At 38.3% G+C, this 23,500-nt stretch overlaps 1 protein-coding gene across 3 annotated transcripts in view; it reads right to left on the bottom strand.

Annotated features, from left to right (window-relative positions):
* NLN (neurolysin) overlaps window positions 1–23,500 on the bottom strand; it is a 94,632-nt gene that overhangs the window by 39,638 nt on the left and 31,494 nt on the right. For 2 of the 3 annotated variants that reach the window (XM_060092962.1, XM_060092963.1), the window contains exons 2-6: window positions 17,856–18,115; window positions 13,954–14,102; window positions 5,249–5,356; window positions 2,616–2,718; window positions 1,842–2,002 (exon numbers count right to left, since the gene is read on the bottom strand). In XM_060092962.1, coding sequence (XP_059948945.1) covers window positions 1,842–2,002; window positions 2,616–2,718; window positions 5,249–5,356; window positions 13,954–14,102; window positions 17,856–18,115 — 781 coding nt within the window. Of the gene's footprint in view, window positions 1–1,841; window positions 2,003–2,615; window positions 2,719–5,248; window positions 5,357–13,953; window positions 14,103–17,855; window positions 18,116–23,500 lie in introns of those variants that run through there. The other variant, XM_060092964.1, reaches the window with a different exon arrangement.

Raw genomic sequence — 23,500 nt, 5'->3', positions numbered from 1 at the left:
GAGACTAACAGTAGGAATAGGGTGCTGCTATAACCAAAATGAAAAATGTACATGAATGGAAGGTGAGGACACAGATGCTGTCAAGTGGGAAGCTGGTAATCCTCATGATATCATGGATAACATTTGTTAAAATTGTTGCTCACCATAACTTGGAAGGCAGGCCAGTCACCACTGAGTCTTAGCTCTAGGGTAATTGTTTGGGAAAACTAATAATGTTGGTGTCTGTTTGTTGGTATTTGTTGCTTTTGGAAAGATTACATGAAAGACAGCTCAAGTGAGGGTTGGTCAGTTTGCAAAGATGGAGGGAAAAGAGTTCTGCTAAGAGAGGTTCTGCCTGTGGCCCCTGATGTGGGGCTTCAGGTGACTGGAAAAGGTAATTGCTCTGTTATCCAGAGACCAGGAGAAAAGACTGCCACTCTGAGTTACTGAACTGTGAAGATTAGTGTGAGGGTGCTGCCTTCTTCCTCAAGCCTACCGTTTCAGGGGGCCCTGAAGCAGACTCCATTAAATTGAAGAACAGCAGGATGGACACCATACAGGAGCCCGTATATAAGAAAAGATATGGTGGATTTGAGGACTATGACCAAAAGTGGTATTTGGGTGTTGTTATTTTAACATGAATCTGATTGGAAGCAAACAGATAAGAAAGCTATTAAGTTTTTGAGGGAATTTTATTACCAAAGATATCATTAAGCCTGGCCTACAAAAGCAACCCTCAGGCTTCAAAACTGGCATCAGCAGGAACCTATACCAGCAGCTGCCCAGGATGTGGTCATGGAGGGTAACGGACAAGAAAGAATTCCCTGCAGGCAAAACCAGGGGCCATGGCATACAATTGCTAAAGGAATTCCTGCTAGAAAGGAGACCCAAGTAAGTCCAACGGGCTATCCCAGGAACTTCACCAGAGCTCGGAATCCTCAAAATTCCTGCCAAATTGTTTCTGAAAATTGGTATGGGCTTGCTTTGTTTCCTATTCTTTCCTTTTCCAAATGGGAGTCTTTAGTGTGGTTTTCTGTTCCTATTCTACCACTGGGTACGTGTTGGAGGTGAGCGGGCCAGACAAGTTTTCTAACCTTTCACACACAGCCAGATCACGAGAAGGTATAACTGGGGAGGACTGTGTACCACTCACAGATCCTGGTCTTTGAGCTAAAGGCAGTAACTGGTTGGGATCTGACATATGGTGAATGGGTTCTATGTGGGGGAAAAAAGGGTGCTCAAGATTACTAGGATAGCCAGAGATACAGACTGTGGTGAAGCTGGCTAGTTGACTCTTAGAATTCATTTCTAATTCTTCCTCTTTTCCTTTTAGTAATAGAATGCCCTCAGCTGAGCAAATGGCTATCAACTGAAGACTATATTCTCCCAGTGTCCCCTGCAGCTAGATACAGTTATATGATGGAATTTGGGTCAATGGGATGTGAATAGAGTTGATGGATGTCATTTCCAGGTCTTCTTCTTAAAGATGCTTGCTCTGTGTTTTATTTTCCCTTTTCCCAACAGGCTGGAAAATGGTAACAACTGCCTTAGAAGTCACTTGTTGAGGAGAGAGAGGTATCCCGCCAGCCCTGGACTGTTGACTTGGAAGAAGAATACAACTTTTAGTTTCTTTAATCCATTCTATTTGTATTAGAACAGCTTAGCCTATGGCCATACCAAGCAGGTTGCCAACGAAGAAGGAAAAACGTGTCTTGTAAGTCTGAGGATTTAGGAGGCATAACCTTCACACAAATAGAAATTCACACAGAGGAATCAGCCTCTGATTCAACATTGGTAAACAAAGTAAACTCTTTTCTTAAAATCTTCCATAAAAACAAAAGAAAGACAAACATTTATAGTACCTCTTTGCATCTTGTATTAAAAGCCATTTCCATCTTCCTTCTGGTTTCAGGGATACAACATTTCTTCATGACAGGAAAATAGTGTGGATATTTTAAGGTAATTTTATACTTGTCATCAGCTGTCTTTTCCAAACTGTCAATGAAATCATCAGGAAGGGCACCTGAAAAAAAATCATTTTCTCATACTTCAATTTTTCCACTCATTATTGGTTTATTTAGCATTGGCTTGGTGCCTTTAAGAAGCTCTAGGAATTTTGTGGAGTAACTGAAATTCAAGTAAAATAATGACAATCCTTATAATATTGCTTTGACGTTATTGTAATGGGGGTGGCAGTTAGAGGACAGGTGGCCTGGGAGATGGTAATTCAAAATATGAACAGGCTTCAGTGCACTTGTATAGATGGCGTTTTGATCAAGAACAGGCAAAATTAAGCCAAGAAAAATCCATCACAGAATAAGGAAAGACTAGTTTAAGTTACAATGTAGAGGACATTGCGAGGCAAAAAAAAATTCAAAGCACTGAAGGTTGTTAAACACTAGCATGAGTTACCAAGAAAGATTATGAAATTTCTTCTGGACTGTCTCTAGAAACAGTATACATTCTTATAGCCTAAAATCTAGATGTAGTTTGGTTGTGTTGTTTTGTAGAAGGCGTGGTGGGTTCTGTAGAAGGTACATTTTAAAAAGAATTCTTCTAACTTTGATTTGGCAAACTGTGAGGTGACATTATTTGCCTAAATTATAGATTTAATCTAAAAAACAACAAAACTTTACCAAGTTCAGCCTTGGAAAATTCAAGGAAGGTATCATCCTCATTGAGGTTTTTGTTAAAGTCAATACATAGCTCACTCGTTCTTTTCTTCATTGCTTTAATTTCCTGAAACAAAGATACAAATACAGGACCTTAACAATAAAATGAAATTTTCATTTTTATTGCCATCAGTCAAGTAAGTTTCATTTGTATATGAAGACTGGGTTCTGTACCCAACTCTCAGGAAGTACTTTCTTAGAGATGCGCTTGATACCATAGTTTTCTGCAATCTTCTACATTGTGTCCACGAGTATTTGTATGTAATAAGTGCAAAAAAGCAATCCTGGTGATGTGTTAGAAATTAGGCATAAATTTGTAAGAACTAAATACATTGAGGAGGTATAGTCAAAGCAGAGTCTGGCATATAGCACATACACAATAAGTAGCTTGCTGAGTGAATGAATGAATCTAGTAGCCTGTTAATCATTAACACTTCTAATCTTTCCAAATTCTAAATTTTAATTTAGTAAATCAGTATTGGGTACTGAAGTAAGCCAAGAGATAAGAACTGAGTAATTACTTCTATGGTTCCTTTGGAAAACAAGATATGTCTTAGTTTTATAGAGCGTTTGCAAATAAAGGCGATTTATGGGCCCTAACATTTACATAAAAAGTACTAGGTGGGAAAAAAAAGTATTAGTTGGGACATCAAAGGAAGCATCAGAAAGAACACGACAAGAAAACACATGAGATAATTTATTAACCTGTCCCACTCTTCTAAAAGTGCTAGATAATAAAACTTACATAAACCGCGCACTTTCTCAAAGTGTGCTTCTGACCAGAAGCATCAACATCACCTGGGAACTTGTTAGAAATGCCCTCTTTTTTTTTTACATTAATTAATTAATTAATTTATTTTTGGCTGCGTTGGGTCTTTGTTGCTGCGTGAGGGCCTTCTCTAGTTGCAGCAAGCGGGAGCTACTCTTCATTGCAGGGCGCTGGCTTCTCATTGCGGTGGCTTCTCCTGTTGCGGAGTACGGGCTCTAGGCACGCGGGCTTCAGTAGTTGTGGCACATGGGCTCAGTAGTTGTGGCACACGGGCTCCAGAGTGCAGGCTCAGTAGTTGTGGTGCACAGGCTTAGTTGCTCCGCAGCACGTGGGATCTTCCTGGACTAGGGCTTGAACCCCTGTCCCCTGCATTGGCAGGCTGATTCTTAACCACTGCACCACCCAAGTCCAGAAATGCCAATTTCGATACCCATACCAAACCTGCTGAAACACAAACTCTCAGAGGTGCGGCTGTGTATAATCAGAGCTTTAACAAGCCCTCCAGGTAATTCGTATACACAATAAATTTGAGACTTAACACATACTGTGCAGTGTCATTTTTGGACACTCTGGTCATGTCCCCAGCTCCCTTCCACTTCTCCCCAACTCTACAGCAGCCATGCAATTTAGGTGGGACCAGATCCTACCTGAAGTCCAGGGTGTGACCTCTACACCAGTCAGGTAATCCCATCCTCACTGCAGCAGTGACTGATTCAGGGAACCCAGGCCTGGCATTCCCCTGACTAAAGAAGGATTCAGGATTAGGCATGTGATCCCATCTGGGCCATTAAGACATGAGGGGAGGTCTAATGGGGGCTTCTCCATGTCCTTCTGGATGGTGGGGTTTTTATATTTGCAGCCATTTTAGTAATAAAAGGAAGCCAGCCTTTGGATAACTAACACAGAAGGAGACAGAGTAGAGAAATAGAAAAATCAGGTGGCCAATGACACCACTGAGCATCTGACTCAAACTAACTCCTGAACCCCAGCTACCTCTGGATCTTCCACTTATGCAAGCAAATAAAATTCTTGTATTGTTTGCACTGTTTCAACAGGGTTGTCTAATATAATGTTCATGAAGGCAAAGCGAGATCAGTCACACTTCTCCTGTAACTAGGATGAAGAAGATACAAGGTGTCTGAAGGGCATTTTGGTGGAGGAAAGGTGCCCATGTCTCAGTGGTGCCTTCACATGTATCTACCATGCTGACATCACTCGGTTTGAATTTCTTTCCACCTTGTTTCCAGTTCTACTGTCAAGAAGAATAACCTGGAAATAAATCATAGGTTATATATCCTGTCCAGAAGAATGAGTTAATTCTGCAGCTGAGTTTACTTCTGAAACTGAAAGATCTGAATGGTATTAGACAAAGGAGAAAGTCTGAAAAGCTAATCTCTCCGCCTTTAAGGAGCATATATTACTCACAGGGTATTCCATTCCAAAATGCTGGTTTGAAAACTCTCCATCATAGGGATTTTATTACCAGTGCCCTATCTCTTTATGAACAAGGGAGTAAGAATACAAATCAACTATTAAGATCTGAACTAGCTACCAGAGAATGTACACTAGAGCAGGGAAAATAAGCCTGGCACACATGAAATAAAACCTTGACAGGATTAAAGAACAATTAAGTTATCAGTTGTTTGTCAGTCATCATGAGGGTAATAGGAGTTGTGGAATTTAAAATCATTGACTACTAAATACATTGTAAACTGATTTGTATTATGGGTTATTTCCCATATTACAAACATGTGTTTCCCTATTTCCTGTTTTGTGTTGTATTTTATTTATTCTTTTGTTTTCTAATAAGAAAAGGCAACAAACTCACATTTTGTACTTGCTCTGGAAGATGGAGCCCATTCCTTTTTCCCATTTTCACTGATTTTTCCAAGTATCGTCTGGCTTCAGGCTTTATCTTTCCCAGATCACACGTTTCCTGAAATTAAAGAATGTGACAACCTCTTTGATTTCTGTTACAACAGTGCATGGGCAAATTATAAGCTATGAGGCCACAGCAAAATTTATTCATCATCTCTGGTGGGCTATGAAGTACACAGGTGATTATGAGGCAGGTCTTTTTGAAAACCTGTGTTCTTTTATGCCTTAGTGAGCTTCTGCTTATTTAAAACTGAAAAATTAAATAAATAAAAAGCTAACCAGAATTTCCTTGCCTTGCATCAGCATCAAGCGTGCCTGTACCACTTGAAAGTGTGATAATAGGGAACATTTGCATAATCTCATAAAACATTCTTTATGACTGAGTAGTCCTTTTCACAAAACATATTTCTTATCACAAATCATCTGGATTTAATTTTCTATCGTTTGCTAACCTGGTTCCACTTGAGAGGCGAAAATAGAAATAATGGGCAAATTCTACAAAAATGGAGAGCAGGATTCTTTTGCCAACATACTAAACAAGGACAGTTGGATAGAACCCCAGCAAAAGGCTTACAACACTTCAAAAATGCCTTACTGTCATTTGGTAAGAGAGATCAAGGGACCACATCAAGCTGCATATGGACAAGTATCTGGGGAAAATGAGTTAGCGCTGCACAAAGAGGAGGAGAGCTGGACAGTACATGTGAACCTACATGCAGCAACGCAAACAACACTCACTCAAAAGGACGGAGGGCCCTGAAGGAGAGTGGAAAATTCCCCCGGCCACAGCAAGGTAGTAAACACACCAGATGTTTCTTCAAAACACGTGGCAGAATATACATGGCACATCTGGGCGGCTGGTTAGTTTGTGGTCCCTGGGAGGAAAGGGGCGGCAGACAGATTCAACAGGTGCAAAGGATTCAGTGTGGTTGAGAGCCAACAAGGGACTTCTGTCTCTAGAGCCTTAGAGCCCTCTCAGCCTCAGAGACCTCCTCTGGTTGCACTCTCTCCGTGAAAGACTTGGGCTGTTCACCCCAAGCCTTATATTTTCCCACCTAATCAGATCTTTAAAAGGACTGTGTTTAGCTTTAGAGTCTGCATTTTAGACTGCTGGTAAAAGGCTCTTGCTGCAATAGGTCTGTCATTTTTTATATTTTGTTGCAGCAGGTAAACAGAGAGTTGTATTTTAACTGAGGGTCCTACTTAATACAACAATCTGTATCTCACTTTACCTGCCAATAAATAATTTTGTGTCATAGTACTAAAGCACTTGTTAGGCATACATTACTCACAGTTTCCTCTGAGTTTATTCTCAGTGAGGGCAGAGAACTGTTAGACCCCTTTTTCCATAATAACCCCTTCTTCCATAATAACCCCTTCTGTGCCCTTGGAGAATTTCTGAGCACGCTGGCATGAGTGGAGTGGAAACCCTCCCTAGCTGGTATTGGCACATACTGGGATCCTGGCAGCAGGTGCCTGCAATGGCAAGAAACCCAGAATGGCTAGAGAGATAGCTGGGCTGTGGGCTGATTCCCTCAGAGACGGCCAGCAGTTCAAATCACAGTGTTCATATGGATGTGATTAACATAGGTTGACTGAGGCTGGCTTTAACAGCACCAGGAAGTCTGTTCTGAGATATATGGGGCATGGCAACAGGAGTCCCTAGACAGGATGATACTCCAGGTTGTAAGACTGGGGAGAATCTAGGCAGTAGCTATATGCAGTGGAAGAGAGGAAAAAAAAATCACTGGTGAGCAGGGCCCGGCAAGGGCTGGGTACACTGTGAGGACCCAAGTGATCAGGTTGAGGTCCAGAGCAGAGGACCTTCCCACCTGGGCAGTGAGCCAAGGCAGAAGCAAGGCACACAGCTGGACAGCAGCAGGGGTTTTTGGGTTCCTGGCATTCACCTGGTCACATGTGGCCCTGAGCTTAGGACAGAGGCTCGTCATAAGCCTCACCAGCTGATGTAAGCAGCATTCGTACTCTACTCCAGTGCTTGATCAGGATGGGCTCTCATACTCAGTGGGCCTGGACTTGCCATATCTGGGAGTAGCAGGGCTGCTACTTCAGAAAGCCTGAAAGTGTACTCGGCACAGTAAACTCAAAACTCTTGGTCTAAATTAGGTAAAACTACCTATCTCCCCAAATAGGTAATCCAAGTGTAAACAGGTAGAAGGATGTTCTGAGAAAAATCAGCTCTGAATTAGGTCAATTAAATATGAACAAATTACCTGTACTGAAATATTCGACTTAACAGAAAAATGACACTTAGCAAAAATCGGATTCAATTATATCCAGACACCCTTTGCCAGTCAGACTCTGAGGTCTTGGGAAATCTCCGGAGGGCTCTGGTAGGAGTAAAGCATGTCTAAAATGTGCTTCTAAAGCACATTCCTGTCCCAAAGCTGATCATAATAATATTCTCCCTTATAATCTCCAGGCAAGGTCAGAATTACTGCCCAAGGATTTTCTAAGAGGGAATCAGCCAACACTTCTGGACTGCTCTGCCGCAGTTGCATCTTCCTTCCTGAAAAAGAATTTAATCCCCTTGAATCTGAACCAGGTCTCATGCCTCTTTGGGGGAGTAGGGAGCTAAAGTTCTCTGGAGTAATTTTCAAATTTATATAATCTGACAGCAGGGGATCTTATTTTAAACTCTGTGATGACAAGATTTAGTTTTCCCCATCTTCCTCCTGTAACTCAGAACTTTTATATAAAAGTGTGAGTGCATTCACACACACGTTCTTACATGTATGCTTATATACTAATTTCACAGACAAGAAAATTGAGATTAAATGATTTCTCCAATATCACACAGTTGTTTAGTGGTAAAAATGGGGATAGAAATAAATTCTTTTATATTTGCAGTGTCTTTCCCTTTTTTTCTGTTTTTTCAATCACATTTGCTGTCAGGTTTCTTTCTTTCTTTCTTTTTTTTTACTGTCAGGTTTCTATCCTACTACTGTGAAGAGGATGTTCTTAGGCAGCTGCCTGCACTCTGGACAGGAGGGCTGCAGAGAGGCCTCTTGCTGACTCCTAACTCAATACCCTATCATGAGTCTCTGCTTTTGAGTGGGCCACAGGCAGAGGGAGGACACAGAGAGGGGAACCCCACTGCATGAAGACACATTTTAACTGAGACTGGTTCTGTTCCATTCAGCAACCATTTACTGAGCTCCAATTTACGTCAGGCACTAGGAAAACAAAGATGAATATCCTTGAGGCTCTTTAAGTCACATGAAGGGAAAAAAAGATATATCAGCAAACAATGTTAATATCATGTAGTGAGTGAAAAGAGAGTAAGTATTGTACTTGAGAAGCACAAAAGAGGGACAACTGGCTAACGGGGAAACTAAGGCAAGGTGGTTGATGCTTTATATTGGATCCCTCGGCTTTTAAGAGCCTGACAAAGGTACAAGGTTCAGCAGTATTATGACCAACGACTAGACTTACGCATTTCAAAATCAGGAAGGCACGGTAAGTAGAGGGAATTACCACTGCTATGTTGAATTTTGGACAGAGCTTTTCCTCTTCAAAAAAAATTTTTGTTTTCTCTCTTTTTTTTTTTTAAACCGTGGTTTTAAGGCACTGATTCTTCCACAGCTGGTAGACCACATAATGCTTAAAAGCATCTATACTTAATCCTGTGACCTATTCATTTACACTGTAACATTAAAACTTTTCTGTTTAAATTATTAATTGGCTAAGACGAACTGGCAAAGACCAAATTCCACAGCTCTGAAAAAAATATAAACAATATTACAATAGATACTTGTATTTCTCAATTTAGCTTGTATAATTCACTCAATTTCACTAAAGAATCCCTTTCCTGTACTGACTACTCAGTAGGCCACTGGAATAAAATATTACAGGCCTGGATTGTTTCAACATGGAGACATTGTACATTTTTTCTCACCAATGTGGCTTTTTTGATCTTTGCAGGCTTTTTAGCCAATGATTGAGAAGCCTTTGTCAGCACAGAGAAACACCAAGACTTGAGTCCATACTGCTGGCTTTTGATTACCTGGACATGTTTTAGCTAAAGGGATGAGGACATCCTTGTTTTTCACTTCTTTTTTTTTTTCTTCTAGAAAATTAAGAATTAATTTTAGAATTAAGGATACATTAAATGTTATATTTTTATGTAATATTTGAAATCTACAAATGACTATAACTAAATATATATGTTTTGAAGACAAATTAAATCCACCCTTAAACTTATGAAATACAATATTAAAACACTGTTGCCTTTATCTATGTAACAGGTAACCACTCTCTTGAATTCTGTGTTACACATTTTCTTCCAGTATTACCACTTATGTATACATTGTTTAGTTTTGCTCCTTTTTGGCCTTTTTATTATTTTTTTATTTTTTAGTACAAACCTTTTATTTTTAAATGATATCATGTTGTATGCAGTGTTCTGCAATTTCTTTTTTTCTTTCGTTGTTCCTAAGATTCAGCCATGCTGTTGCATGTTGCTGGAGTTTATTTCCTTCATTGCTATAAAACATCCCATTGTAAATCTACTACAATTTATTGCTCCATTTTCCTGTTGATGGAAATCTGAGTTGTTTCAGTGTCTTGCTATTATAGATAATGTTGTTACAAATACATGTCCCATGTCACCTGTGCACAAATGCAAACCTATTTCTAGGTAAATGCTGAGGTGGGGATGGGGAGGGTATGCTAAGTTATGGAGAATGTAAGATCCAACTTCATAATATTAGATTTTTCTCTGAATTAGTTATTACTATTATTTAAAAAATCATTTTACACCTTTACTAGCAGTGTACAAATATTCCCATTGATTCACATCCACACAGATACTTGGCATTGTCAGACTTGTTCATTTTTGCCAATCTGGTGAGTGAAAAATGGTATCTTATTGCAGTCTTTATTTGAACTTCCCTGACTTAATGAGGTTAAACATCTTTACATATGTTTAATTGCCATTTGTGTTTCATCTGAAATACCTTTCATGTCATCTGCCCATTTTTCTCTTGGGATATTTGTCTTTTTTACTGATTACAGTAGCTCTTTATATATCCTAGATACTAATGCTTTGCTAGTTTCTTTTTTTTTTTTTTTGCGGTACGCGGGCCTCTCACTGTTGTGGCCTCTTCCGTTGTGGAGCACAGGCTCCGGACGCACAGGCTCAGTGGCCATGGCTCACGGGGCCCACCCAGCCGCTCCACGGCATGTGGGATCTTCCTGGACCAGGGCACGAACCCGTGTCCCCTGCATCGGCAGGCGGACTCTCAACCACTGTGCCAGCAGGGAAGCACTAGCTTCATATTTTGTAAATTTCTTTTTTTTCAGTATTTGAGTATTTTTTTGTATTAGTGTCTTTTTACTTTATTAATAAAAGTTCTTTATTTTAATGTAGTCATGTTTATCAGCCTTATATTTTATAGTTAGCACTTTTGGTGTCTTGTTTAAGAAATACTTCCCTGATCAGATGTCATAAAGGTATATTTCTATATAAACTCCCAGAAGCTTTAAAGTTTAACTTTTTAAGACTTTAATCCATTAGGGATTGTTTTTCATTTAGTTGTGAAGAGCAATCCAGTATTTTTTACCCCACATGGATAACCCATGTCCTTGCATCAATTACTGAAGGCCTACTTTTTGGATCTGTCACCGTTTCTCACTCTGGTTTGAAGAACATTTACTAAGTGTTTACTGTACTTTGTACCAGGCACTCTGCCAGAGATGCAAAATAGAATCAAATGTGACACCTCCCTCCCTTGAGGGTTTTAATGTAAAGTCTACATGATTTCTGGCAAGCATTTACCAGCCACTTCTATGGCTCCTGGAAAGTTACCATTTCTGAGCCTCAGTTTCTCTACTAATAAAAAGGGATACTTCACAAGATTGGTATAAAAGTTAACTTAGATAACTATATTGCTATACAAATGTAAAGTAGTATTACTAGCCACACTTGGGAAGGAGGTAGGAAGACTATAGCACACTGGTTAGTCTCATGCTCTACTATGATTTCACCTATCCATTTAGTCAACAAATTGCTTATTTTAAAGGTTTTGAAACATGACTGCAAATCAGATGATACTTCCTAGACTGTGATGTGGTGCCCCTTGAATCCGGGTAGATCGTAGCGACTAGTCCATCAGTATGGTATTGCAGAAGTGATGTTACATGACTTCTGAGACAGGTCATAAAATGCAACGCAGCTTCTGTGTAGTTTATTGTAACATCCGCGTTGAAGCCCTCTGTCTCCGTGAAAGAAGTCCTACCACCCTGACGCTGTCATGCTGTGAGGAAGTCCAAATTAGCCTACATAAAGACACTACATGGACGTGCCCTAGGGGGACATGAAGACAGAGATACTTGGTTAGCCTCTACATGCTCCAGCTCCAGCCACCACTGCCTGAAACCACACGCAAGACCCCAGAGCTGCCTAACTAATACCTTCCTGAATTCCTGATCCAGAGAAACTATGAGAGAAGATAAAATGATTGTTGCTATGTTCAGCCACTAAGTTTTAGAGTTACATATTGTACATCAACAGATAACTAGGATGTTTACTGAGCACAGATTTCGCCATAAAGAACTGTGAAAAGTAATTTCACATTTCTATTCATCAATATTAAGTGAAAAATAACATAAGAGCTAAAATAACATTTTATATCTAATTAAGATAATACATTTGATTATTGCCTACATTGGTGGTATCTTGAGACCTCCATATTATTCAGAGCACCCTCATTTTAGGAGAGCATCCCTGAAATTGATGACTGTACATAAATTTAAAATCCTATTACCCAGCCTAAGGAAGGCTTCATGTATTATATCATGGTAGCCCTATTTTTTTTATTTACGGTGTTACAGGAAAAATTAAATACAAGATTTAGATATATCTAACTTTGTCCTTTAGGTATGAATGGGATGAGGTTTACCATCTATTAAAGTGTCCAACTCTAGCAGAAAACTGATTCTGATAGTTCTAGATTTTAAAAAATACTGACTAAAAAATGTAACTATTTGTCAAGGAAGGTATTTAAATTCACCAAATAAGCTCCAATTCATAAACAAACAAAATAGTTATTTTTTAAATTATTTTGATGTAGACTTAACACTCTAAATGTCCCTGAAATTGTTCACACAATAATCCACATGTATGAGGATAAGCTCCTGTGGAAAGAGGAAAAATTATGGAACTAAATCTGAAACTATTATAAATTAATATAATAAAACACTGAAGTGAACCAGCTCAAGTAAATGAACAAATCTGATAAATGCACTGGTTTTTATGATGTCACTTACAGTGTGCTAGGCTGCCGTCTCATCTACTACGCAGGCAGCAATTTGTTCCCAAATTTAGTGGGATCAGAGGCCAATATATACAAAAATTAAAAGTATAACAAAGAAATCTAAAGCGACAAACCTCCCATATCTTGATAACATTTGTAAGAATCAGAAACGGTGGAAAAGTAACAAAAACATTAGACTCAATAACATTAAGATTGCAATACCTTTTTGAGGCTAGAAAATCCCAAATGAGAACTTAGAAGTCAGGATGAAAAAAGAATTAATCAAAGGAGATTAGAAATGTGGGGGAAAAGCTCTATAGTACATATATAAAATCCAGATAGAAAAGAAATTAGATTGTTTTGGGATGAAATAAAAATAGGAGACTATAAGGGCCATGATTCGAATTGTACAGAATAACAACTGAAGCTAAAAGTTGAAAAGAGAACAATTTAACTAGCAAAAAATAGTCAGTTCTTTTAATTTATGTTATTTTTATAGTGCCAAAGATGAACAATTATGAACCATAATAGATGAACATAAATTAAGGGTGAAAAATGTTTGTCTGACATGAGAAAATAGGCAGCATGTACGTCTTACATGTCTAAATAAATAAAGTCTGGATTACATATTCTACAGTGAGTTACAAATAAAACATTTGAAATAAAACTGCTTTTTATTTCAATTCCTGTCATAACTTGCTAAAAAGAACACAAATTTTGAGATTTTGCATATACAACGTGCAAAATTAAACAAAAATGCCTAGGATTGTAAAACACTGGTTGTTTTCCAAACAAATTGCTGAGTTTCATGAAAATAAAAATTCAAAGCAAAGACATGATGAAAATGCTAGGAAGCAAACCAACATCGTTGATGAAAAGACCCGAAATACTCAAGGCAGACCCACTTAGAGCTTTCTTAATCCATAATTTCTGTAAGTCCTGAAAAATGTAAGGATGACAAATAGGAATGTCTCTGGCACGCAGCATCAACAGTATGTCATCAGTATTATGGCCCAAACCACATGATATTTATAGATATCTCAACTCTATTTGCTTCTACTTGATCTGATCTAATATAAACCTTGCAAAATTTTGAAAATTCAAAGAGGTTTTTACATTAAACCATTAAGTTCATGATGGCTAAAAAGCCTTAGATTTATGGATGTACACTCTTTTAATACTTGGTCTTAAAAATTTTAAGTGAATGTAATTAGTAACTTAACATAAACCTAAGTGATATAACACTATGTTGTGCCCACTATCATAATAATTAGAAACAAAATCTACGAACATTCAAATACTTTTTATCATTGGTCAAAGGTTTTTACTTCTTTATTGTCAGTTTTTTTTTCCTTTTAAAGGGAATTATAAGATCATTTACCTTTAAATGAACAATTTTCAGAAAGATATCTTCTCTCATGCTCATCTCGATATCAAAACGAGAGAGTCTTTTGTCTGCTTCTGTACTTGCTGCTCGTACTTCTTTGTCAGAGGAGACGTGCTGGGGAAAGTCTAGCATGGTTCGTTCCACTGTTAACAGAGGAAAAAACCGTAAGGACACATTAAGTCAGTATTAAGCAAAATACCTCGTACCTAGATGAATGATTACCCGAATATAAGTTTTTCATTACATACTTTCCATAAAGGCTCCTAGGGCTATCAAGAAACAGCATCTAACACAGGACTTGGCTATTCCTGGGGCATTGTTAGGAACAATAAAGGTGTACACTGAGTACTTACCAAAGGATGTTTAGTGTGCAATTTATTTACTGGGAATGTAGAAGAAAAAAGATGTAGTCCTTTTTAAAAAAATTTTTATTGGAGTATAGTTGATTTACAGTGTTGTGTTAGTTTCAGGTGTATAGCAAAGTGAATCAGTTACACATGTACATATATCCACTCTTTTTTGGATTCTTTTCCCATATAGGCCATTACAGAGTACTGAGTAGCGTTCCCTGTGCTATACAGTAGGCTCTTATTAGTTATCTATTTTATATATAGTAGGGTGTATATGTAAATCCCAATCTCCCAATTTAAAAGATGTAGTTCTTGGGGACTTCCCTGGTGGTCCAGTGGTTGAGACTCTGTGCTTCTATGGCCGGGGGTACGGGTTCGATCCCTGGTCGGGGAACTAAGATCCTGAATGCTGAGTGGTATGGCCAAAAATAAAGAAAAGAAAATAAAAGATATATTGATAGTTGCTATACTGAGACATTTTATAGTCTGGGAGTCGGGGGTAGGGAACAGTACATGAAAAGATAACAATACAGGACAGAGCAGCTTAGCTGTCAAATGAATGGGACAGAAACTCAAAGTCTTCAATACCGAGGGCTGGGGCATTATGCCATGCCTTGTGGAGAAGGCTGGATCTTAGAGGATGGGCGGGGTGAGAGGAAGAGCTCAGTTGGGGACTGGAGAAGTAGAGACTGAAAGCATGGGGACTGGCAAACAAACAGGATGTTTAAGAAACAAGCAGGCCAATTTAGTGGGATGGGGCTTGTTTAGAAAAGAAGTTCTTAACCTTTATGACAGACTCCTTAGAAAATCTAATCCAAGTCATGGACCCTCCCCCAAATGCAAACATTCATACAAATATAAAAAGCTGCATACAATTTCAGAATTCTCAGAAATCTCAGTGGACATATTCAGTAAGCAGCTGAATACTGGGGCTATTCTTATTAAATGATGGTAGTAATGTCATGTGCTCTTATTTTCACATATCAAAGTTAGTTGCTGGGTTTTTCAAACATTTGCATTTTGACTTTAATTAGGCAAAAATCTGATGTCAGTGAAATAATCCATACTACAGCAAAAAAAAAAAAATCAGTATGGTTTATAACCATAGTTGTGGTTATGCTGTGACAATGAATACATTTTAATTTTACTATCTTTAGCACTTTGAAGGTATTATAAATAGGTAACATTTACACATGTGATATATGGTAGACAGTAAAGCTATCCTTTACATACCACGGAATTGTCCAGTTAAACAAGCTACCTTATGCATATCAGTCCTCTTAAAACATTGTCACAAAGAAAGCTGTAAAAAAATTGCCACAAATCAATAAATTCATAGTGTGTTTTAAAAAAATCAAATTAGATAATTATTTTAGGATTTAATATATCATTTTTGTCCCTTGATTAAAGAAAGAATAGAATGTAAGATTTAACATTTAATACATAGAGCACTTGTTTAAGTGAGTTAACTAGATAGTCACAATTTCTGTTTACTTTTAAAAATTAGCTCAAAAAGATATTAAGAAGGAATCAAAATTGCTCAAGAACTTAAATGAGCAGAACAAAATGCAGGAGTCTAAAACTGGAAACATATTCTTAAACAAACAATAATATTGAAAACCATTTCCTTCCTTACTTTGCCACAAAGACCTGGAACCAGACTTATGTTCTCACTGCCAAACTATAAACAGTGCTGATGCCCGGTACCTGACACTGGACAAATGGGGTTTTAACAGCTACTGCAGGAGGCTGAGAACATACACAGATAAGAGAAAGTTAGTCTTTAAAAATCTATTCCGAAACTCAAACATTTTTATGATTAACCCATAAAGATAAATTTACAGGAGAGGAAGAAAAAATATCACAAAACTAAAGGTATATTTAAAAGATGTATGATTGGGAGAAAAAACAGAATTTAAGATAATTCTGTTTTAAAGATTTTTTCCCCACCTTGTTTTACATTTGTTAAATGCATAAGCTACTAGGCTGGCACACCGTCTTAGTCATAAGTGACTGAAGAAGTGAGTATGTGAACCAAGGACAAACCACATACAGGGTGGGAGATGCACACGAAATTGCCTGCTGGGAAAGCTCTGCTGAATGGGGACTGCCTCCATTCCTTTGACTTTAACTACAAGACCAACCAGACTTTTTTTACTGAAGAGTTTAAGCTCAAGGCTTGTAGAAAGATTTAGTGGCTATTAATGAGAGTGAAGCAGTTGGTAGTAAGAGACAGAAAGTGAAACAGAAATGCAGAGGAAAAAGAAAGTAGCCAAGTCCCTATTATGGTGGGACATAGGGTAGGGAACTCTTGGTGGGGAAAAAGAGATGACTAGGTCACTAGGGCTGTGCAGGATTTTGGACAACCTTCCAAATTCCAGAATCCATACAAATGCTTATGATAATTCAGTTCTACAGACAACCTATGTTCTTATGATGCCTGGCTACACAGCCAAGGTTGTTTAGCCATAATTATCCTATAAAATATATCCAATTCTTTGAGAAAACTGGCATGAATCTTCATTCCTTACAACTTAAAGGGTTTAATACTTATATTATTAAAATAATATATTTTAACTGTAGGAAATATGGAAAATAGAGAAAAGCATGAAGAGAAAATGAAAAATCAACTATAAACCTGAAAAAAAAAATGAATGGTTGCTTCCAAATAACACAGTTCTTTGAGAAAGATCACTTAAAATATCAAATTTATCTCAGCTCCATTATCAATTGTTCTGAAAGTCTTCTTTGGATCATTTATCTTTGTGATCATTGTTTTAAACCATATATTGGCATTTAGACAGGTGGGACAGATGCACAATATCTTAAAAAATACAAATGTATAAAAATGCACCCATTATACCCCTACTGAAATATTAATGATAAAGAAACTCAATTTAATGTGTTCATTTTTATAATAACTTTAAAGAATTCATGTTTAACTAAAAGTGATCTATAAATCACAAAAAAACTATAAACCTAGTACCAAAAATATTGGCCATTATTAAAATTTGTTTTCTTTCTCTGTCCTTTTAATGTTATTAAATACTTCTCCTAAACATGATTTTAATGGCTACATAACGTTACAGAGGGTGAATGTACCATAATTTATTTAGGTATTCTACTTGTTGACACTTAGGGGTTGTTTCCAAGCTTTTGCTATGATAGAGTACCTGTTTATACATAAGTTTATACATGATTTTTCCTATATCTGATTATTTCCTTAGATTATGCCTAGATGTGGAATTAATTACGGGGCTAGGGTATGAACTTCTTAAAAGTTTTGATATATATTGCTCTCCAGAAAGCAGTTGTAATGAGAGTGTACATTTTACAGCACCTCTGCCACATAATAAAATTTTTTAACTCAGGTAATATAAATAATTCTAAGTAATTATGAATCATTAATCATTTAAGCAACTACAAATCATTATGTAAAAATCAACGTCTTGTAAAACTGGAAAATGAATTGCCAAGACAGGAAGCATAAAATGGTTTATGATGCCCACAAAATGAAATATTGATGTGCTTTTGCATCCTACCCACCTATATACTTCACTTCTACATCTGCCAGTGCCTGCAAACAGTTCTCGTAAGTTACTTCCTCAATGTCAAGCATTGCAATAGCATCGTACACCTGTTTGGTCTGTGCAATGAGCTCCTCAGTTCTTGTTTTAATTTGCTCTGGTGAAAGATCCCATCTTAAAACATTTCTGCCAGCTGCAGTATAGGAAGACATTGACTGAAGAGGAGACATCACTTCTTTTCTTAAAGTCATTCTGAATAAAATCCTGGAACCACCAATTCTACGAAGAATCAGAAAAAAGATAAAAATTAGGCATTTTGTTGGTCCAAAGTCAACACACAAATGTGTATTATCTAATTAAATTTTAAAGTAAAAAGAACTTTTTACTAAAATTGAGCAAATTTCTTTCAGGTGAATACACATGCACAAAACTAAATGCTCTTTACTTTCTTGTTTTCTTGAATAGTTACAGAGTTAATGGAAGTTGGACTTTCCAAACACTGAATTGCTTATGGAATTAAATCATATAGAGAAATAAAGTTAGGTGTCAAAGACATAATAATTGTCCTTTATAAATTAAACCAGTAATCTTTCTTACTTAAACATTTTTCCTGTGCTAATATCCACCTACTATGTATGTAGAATCAATATTTTGATATTCAGCAAGGAAACATTTCCAAAATTCTTTCTATATTGAACAACAACTTAAAAAATGTTTTACCAAAATTTCATGTAAATCAACTATGGCAATTTGAAGTTAAGACTTAAAAAATAAAATCTGGTATAGCTATGGTATTATCCTAAAAGATAAAGGAATGGGGCTTCCCTGGTGGCGCAGTGGTTGAGAGTCTGCCTGCCAATGTAGGGGACACGGGTTCGTGCCCCGGTCCGGGAGGATCCCGCATGCCGCGGAGCGGCTGGTCCCGTGGGCCATGGCCGCTGGGCCTGTGCGTCTGGAGCCTGTGCTCCGCAACGGGAGAGGCCGCGACAGTGAGAGGCCCGCATACCGCAAAAAAAAAAAGAAAAGAAAAAAAAAGATAAAGGAATGATACCAACCCCTTACCCACTTAAAACACTGAAACTAAAAACTGATGCCATATGTGTATGCCATATATTATATAATATATAATTCTAGAACTTATAAAAATATTATAATTAATAGCTAACATTTATTGTGTTTAGGCACTGTACTAATTACTTTCCATTTATTTATTTATTTATTTTTGGTACGCGGGCCTCTCACTGTTGTGGCCTCTCCCATTGCGGAGCACAGGCTCCGGACGCGCAGGCTCAGCGGCCATGGCTCACGGGCCCAGCCGCTCCGCGGCATGTGGGATCTTCCCGGACCGGGGCACGAACCCGTATTCCCTGCATTGGCAGGCGGACTCTCAACCACTGCGCCACCAGGGAAGCCCTACTTTCCATTTATTGACTCAGTCCCTACAACAATGCTATGAGACAGATACTGTGGTTATTTCCATTTAGCCAAAGAAGTAACTAAAACACAGAGAAGTTAAGTAACTTGCCCAAGGTCACACAGCTGGCTACATGGTGGGAACTAGGATTAAAAACCAGGTAGTACAGATCCAGAACCCACTCTCTTAACCACAATACTAAACTTAATTCCTATTACCTTATAAGACCCCAAAACAACCATAGGCAGGACAATATTCCCTTTTAACAGATGATGCAGTTGAGACTCAGAGAGGCTAAGTGACTTGTTTAATGTCATTTGTTCAACACATATTTATGAGCATGCACTGTGTCTGGTCATTGTGACAGGCACGAAGGATAAAAAGGCAAATTGACTGGGACCCTGCTATTTATATCATGGAGAAGACTAATTGATAAACGGGCAATTGTCCTGCATTGAGATGAGTGCCATGATAGGGTAAACAGGGAGAACTCTGAAAGAGCACAGAAGGAGCTTTTCCAGAAAGATTTTCTAGAAGGAACAGTGAGCAAGCCAAGATCTGAACAATGTGCAGAAATTATCCAAAGGTCAAAGGTTGTAAGGAAAGAAAAATCTGAAAAAGTTAAGTAGGGACTAGAGGATGAAGAGCCTTGGGAATCATTTGAGTTCAAACCTACTCTGAAGGCAATGGCAGAGCCACTGAAGGGTTTTAATCAGGTGAGAGATTAGAAAAGACATGCATTTTAAAGAAATCACTCAAATTATAGTGAGTTGAAATGTTTAGAAAAGAGAGATCATTCCCAGAGAGAAGCTATAATGGTAACTGGGGCATAATATTATGGTATACCTAACTAGAAAATAGGGGGAATTGGAGTGATTTAGTAGATATTCACTAAGAAGAATCAATATGACTTGGTACTGAATGGATGTCGGGAGGAGGTGAGATACTCAAGGATGATGTCCAGGCTTCTGTCTTGGAATTGGAGGGATGGACAGAGGCTCTGTCGCTAAAACAGGGACTCAGATGAAGGAGGAGGCTCTCTGGTGGGACAAAGGGAAATTCAGTTTTGGACGTGCCAAGTCTGAAGCAGCTGTAGCACACATCAGTGGAATTCATTACTAGTAAATGTAATTGGAGGAGACTTCCCTGGTGGTCCAGTGGTTAAGAATCGGTCTTGCAATGCAGGGGATGCCGGTTCAATCCCTGGCTAGGGAACTAAGATCCCAGATGCCGTGGGGCAACTAAGCCCGCGTGGCGCAACACAGAGCCCGTGTGCTGCAACTAAGACCTGACGCAACCAAAAAAAAAAAATAATAATAAATAGATAGATATTTTTTAAAATGTAATTGGAATTACATGGGTGGTTGAACTAGCCCGAGGGAATTTGCAGAGTGAGAACAGAAGAACAACCGAGCTCTAACTCTAGTTTAACCATTGAGGTAGAAAGAAAACCAAGTAGGTTGGGTTCTAGGAATTGTGAAAAGCACTGAAAAAGGGAGTGAATAACAGTATGAAATGTTGTACAAATCTCAAGAAAGACACAAGAGTCTCTGTTGAATTCAGCAACAGGAACGTCACTCATGACTGGCAAGAGCAGTGTTAGGGGGGTGGTAGAAGTGCAAGTCATATTACTACGATTGAGGGCTATGGAGATGGTAAAGAACCGGAGAGAGTGCACCTCAGCAACTCTCCATAGAGCTGGCTGGGAAAACAAGGAGAGCTAACGCAGTATAAGAGGCTGAGACATACAAGGGTGCATTTTTAACATAGGAGAAGCCAGAATACTGACCCCCTTTAACTGTCTCTCCACAATAACTGATACTGTCTATGTGAAACATACTGGTTGATGGTTATACTCAAGGCTGGCAGACTATTTTCCAATGTATTTCCACATTTCTCCTTCAACCAGTTGAGTTATATATTCACCAAGAGTCAAGTTTAATTGCTCCAAAACCTGTTTATGCTTACTATACTCATTTCCTTTTAATTATTTTATAACAATTTTTTATTGGAGTATAATTGCTTTACAATGTTGTGTTAGTTTCTGCTGTACAATGAAATGAATCAGCTATATGTATACCTGTATCCCCTCCCTCTTGGACCTCCTTCCCCACCTCCATCCCACCCATCTAGGTCATCACAGATCACTGAGCTGAGCTCCCTGTGCTATACAGCAGGTTGCCACTAGCTATCTATTTTACACATGGTAGTGTATTTATGTCAAACCTAATCTCCCAATACATCCCACCCATCTAGGTCATCACAGATCACTGAGCTGAGCTCCCTGTGCTATACAGCAGGTTGCCACTAGCTATCTATTTTACACATGGTAGTGTATTTATGTCAAACCTAATCTCCCAATTCATCCCACCCTACTCTTCCCCCTGGGTCCACATGTCTGTTCTCTATGTCTGTGTTTCTATTCCTGCCCTGCAGATAGGTTCATCTGTAGCATTTTTCTAGATTCCACATATATGCATTAACATACAATATTTGTTTTTCTGACATTTCACTCTGTATGACAAACTCATCTCTACATTCGTAGAGATGTGGATGAAGGTCCATCCACATCTCTACGAATGACCCAATTTCACTCCTTTTTATGGCTAAGTAATATTTCATTATATATATGTACCACATCTTCTTTATCCACTCATCTGTTGATGGACATTTAGGCTGTTTCCATGTCCTGGCTATTGTAAATAGTGCTGCAATGAACACTGGGTACATGTGTCCTTTTGAATCATGGTTTTCTCAGGGTGTATGACCAGTAGTGGGATTGTTGAGTCATATGGTAGTTCTGTTTTTAGTTTTTTAAGGAACTTCCATACTGTTCTCCACAGTGGCTGTATCAATTTACATTCCCACCAACAATGCAAGAGGGTTCCCTTTTCTCCACACCCTCTGCAGCATTTATTTTTCATAGATTTTTTGATGAGGGCCATTCTGACAAGTGTGAGGTGTAGTTTTGATCTGCATTTCTCTAATAATTAGTGATGTTGAGCAGCTTTCCATGTGCCTCTTGGCCATCTGTATGTCTTCTTCCGTGAAATGTCTATTTAGGTCTTCTGCCCATTTTTTGTTTGGGTTGTTGTTTTGGTATTGAGCTGCATGAGCTGTTTGTATATTTCGGAGATTAATCCTTTGTCTGTTGATTAGTTTGTAAATATTTTCTCCCATTCTGAGGGTTCTCTGTCTTGTTTATAGTTTCCTTTGCTGTGCAAAAGTCATTAGGTCCCATTTGCTTATTTTTGTTTTTATTTTCATTACTCTAGGAGGTGGTTCATAAAAGATCTTGCTGAGATTTATGTTAAAGAATGTTTTTCCTATGTTTTCCTCTAAGAGTTTTACATTTAGGTCTTGAATCCATTTTGAGTTTATTTTTGTGTATGGTGTTAGGGAGTGCTCTAATTTCATTCTTTTACATGTAGTTGTCCAGTTTTCCCAGAACCACTTATTGAAGAGGCTTTCTTTTCTCCATTGTATGTTCTTGTCTCCTTTGTTATAGATTAGGTGACCATAGGTGCGTGGGTTTATCTCTGGGTTTTCTATCCTGTACCATGGATCTATATTTCTGTTTTTGTACCAGTATCCTACTGCCTTGATTACTGTAGCTTTGTAGTACAGTCTGAAGTCAGGGAGCCTGATTCCTCCAGCTCCATTTTTCTTTCTCAAGATTGCTTTCGCTATTAGGGGTATTTTGTGTTTCCATACAATTGTAAAATTTTTTGTTTTAATTCTGTGAAAAATGCCATTGGTAAATTGATAGGGATTGCACTGAACCTGTAGAGTGCTTTGGGTAGTTTAGTCATTTTCACAATATTGATTCTTCCATCCAGGAACATGGCATATCTCTCCCTCTGTTTGTCATCTTTGATTTCTTTCATCAGTGTTTTATAGTTTCCTGAGTACAGGTCTTTTGCCTCCTTAGGTAGGTTTATTCTTACCTAAGGTATTTTATTTATTCCTCCTTAGGTATTTTATTCTTTTTTTTGAAATGGTAAATGGGATTGTTTCCTTAATTTCTCTTTCTGATCTTTTGTTGTTGTTTTTTTTTTTTTTTCTTTTTTTGCGGTATGCGGGCCTCTCACTGTCGTGGCCTCTCCCGTTGCGGAGCACAGGCTCCGGACGCGCAGGCCCAGCGGCCATGGCTCACGGGCCCAGCCGCTCCGCGGCATATGGGATCCTCCCAGATCGGGGCACGAACCCGTATCCCCTGCATCGGCAGGCGGACTCTCAACCACTGCACC

The sequence above is a fragment of the Mesoplodon densirostris genome, chromosome 3 (assembly GCF_025265405.1).
Source record: "Mesoplodon densirostris isolate mMesDen1 chromosome 3, mMesDen1 primary haplotype, whole genome shotgun sequence".
Classification (NCBI taxonomy): Eukaryota; Metazoa; Chordata; class Mammalia; order Artiodactyla; family Ziphiidae; genus Mesoplodon; species Mesoplodon densirostris.
The sequence above is the reverse complement of the archived record's forward strand: the minus strand, read 5'-3'. Positions and strand labels throughout refer to the sequence as shown.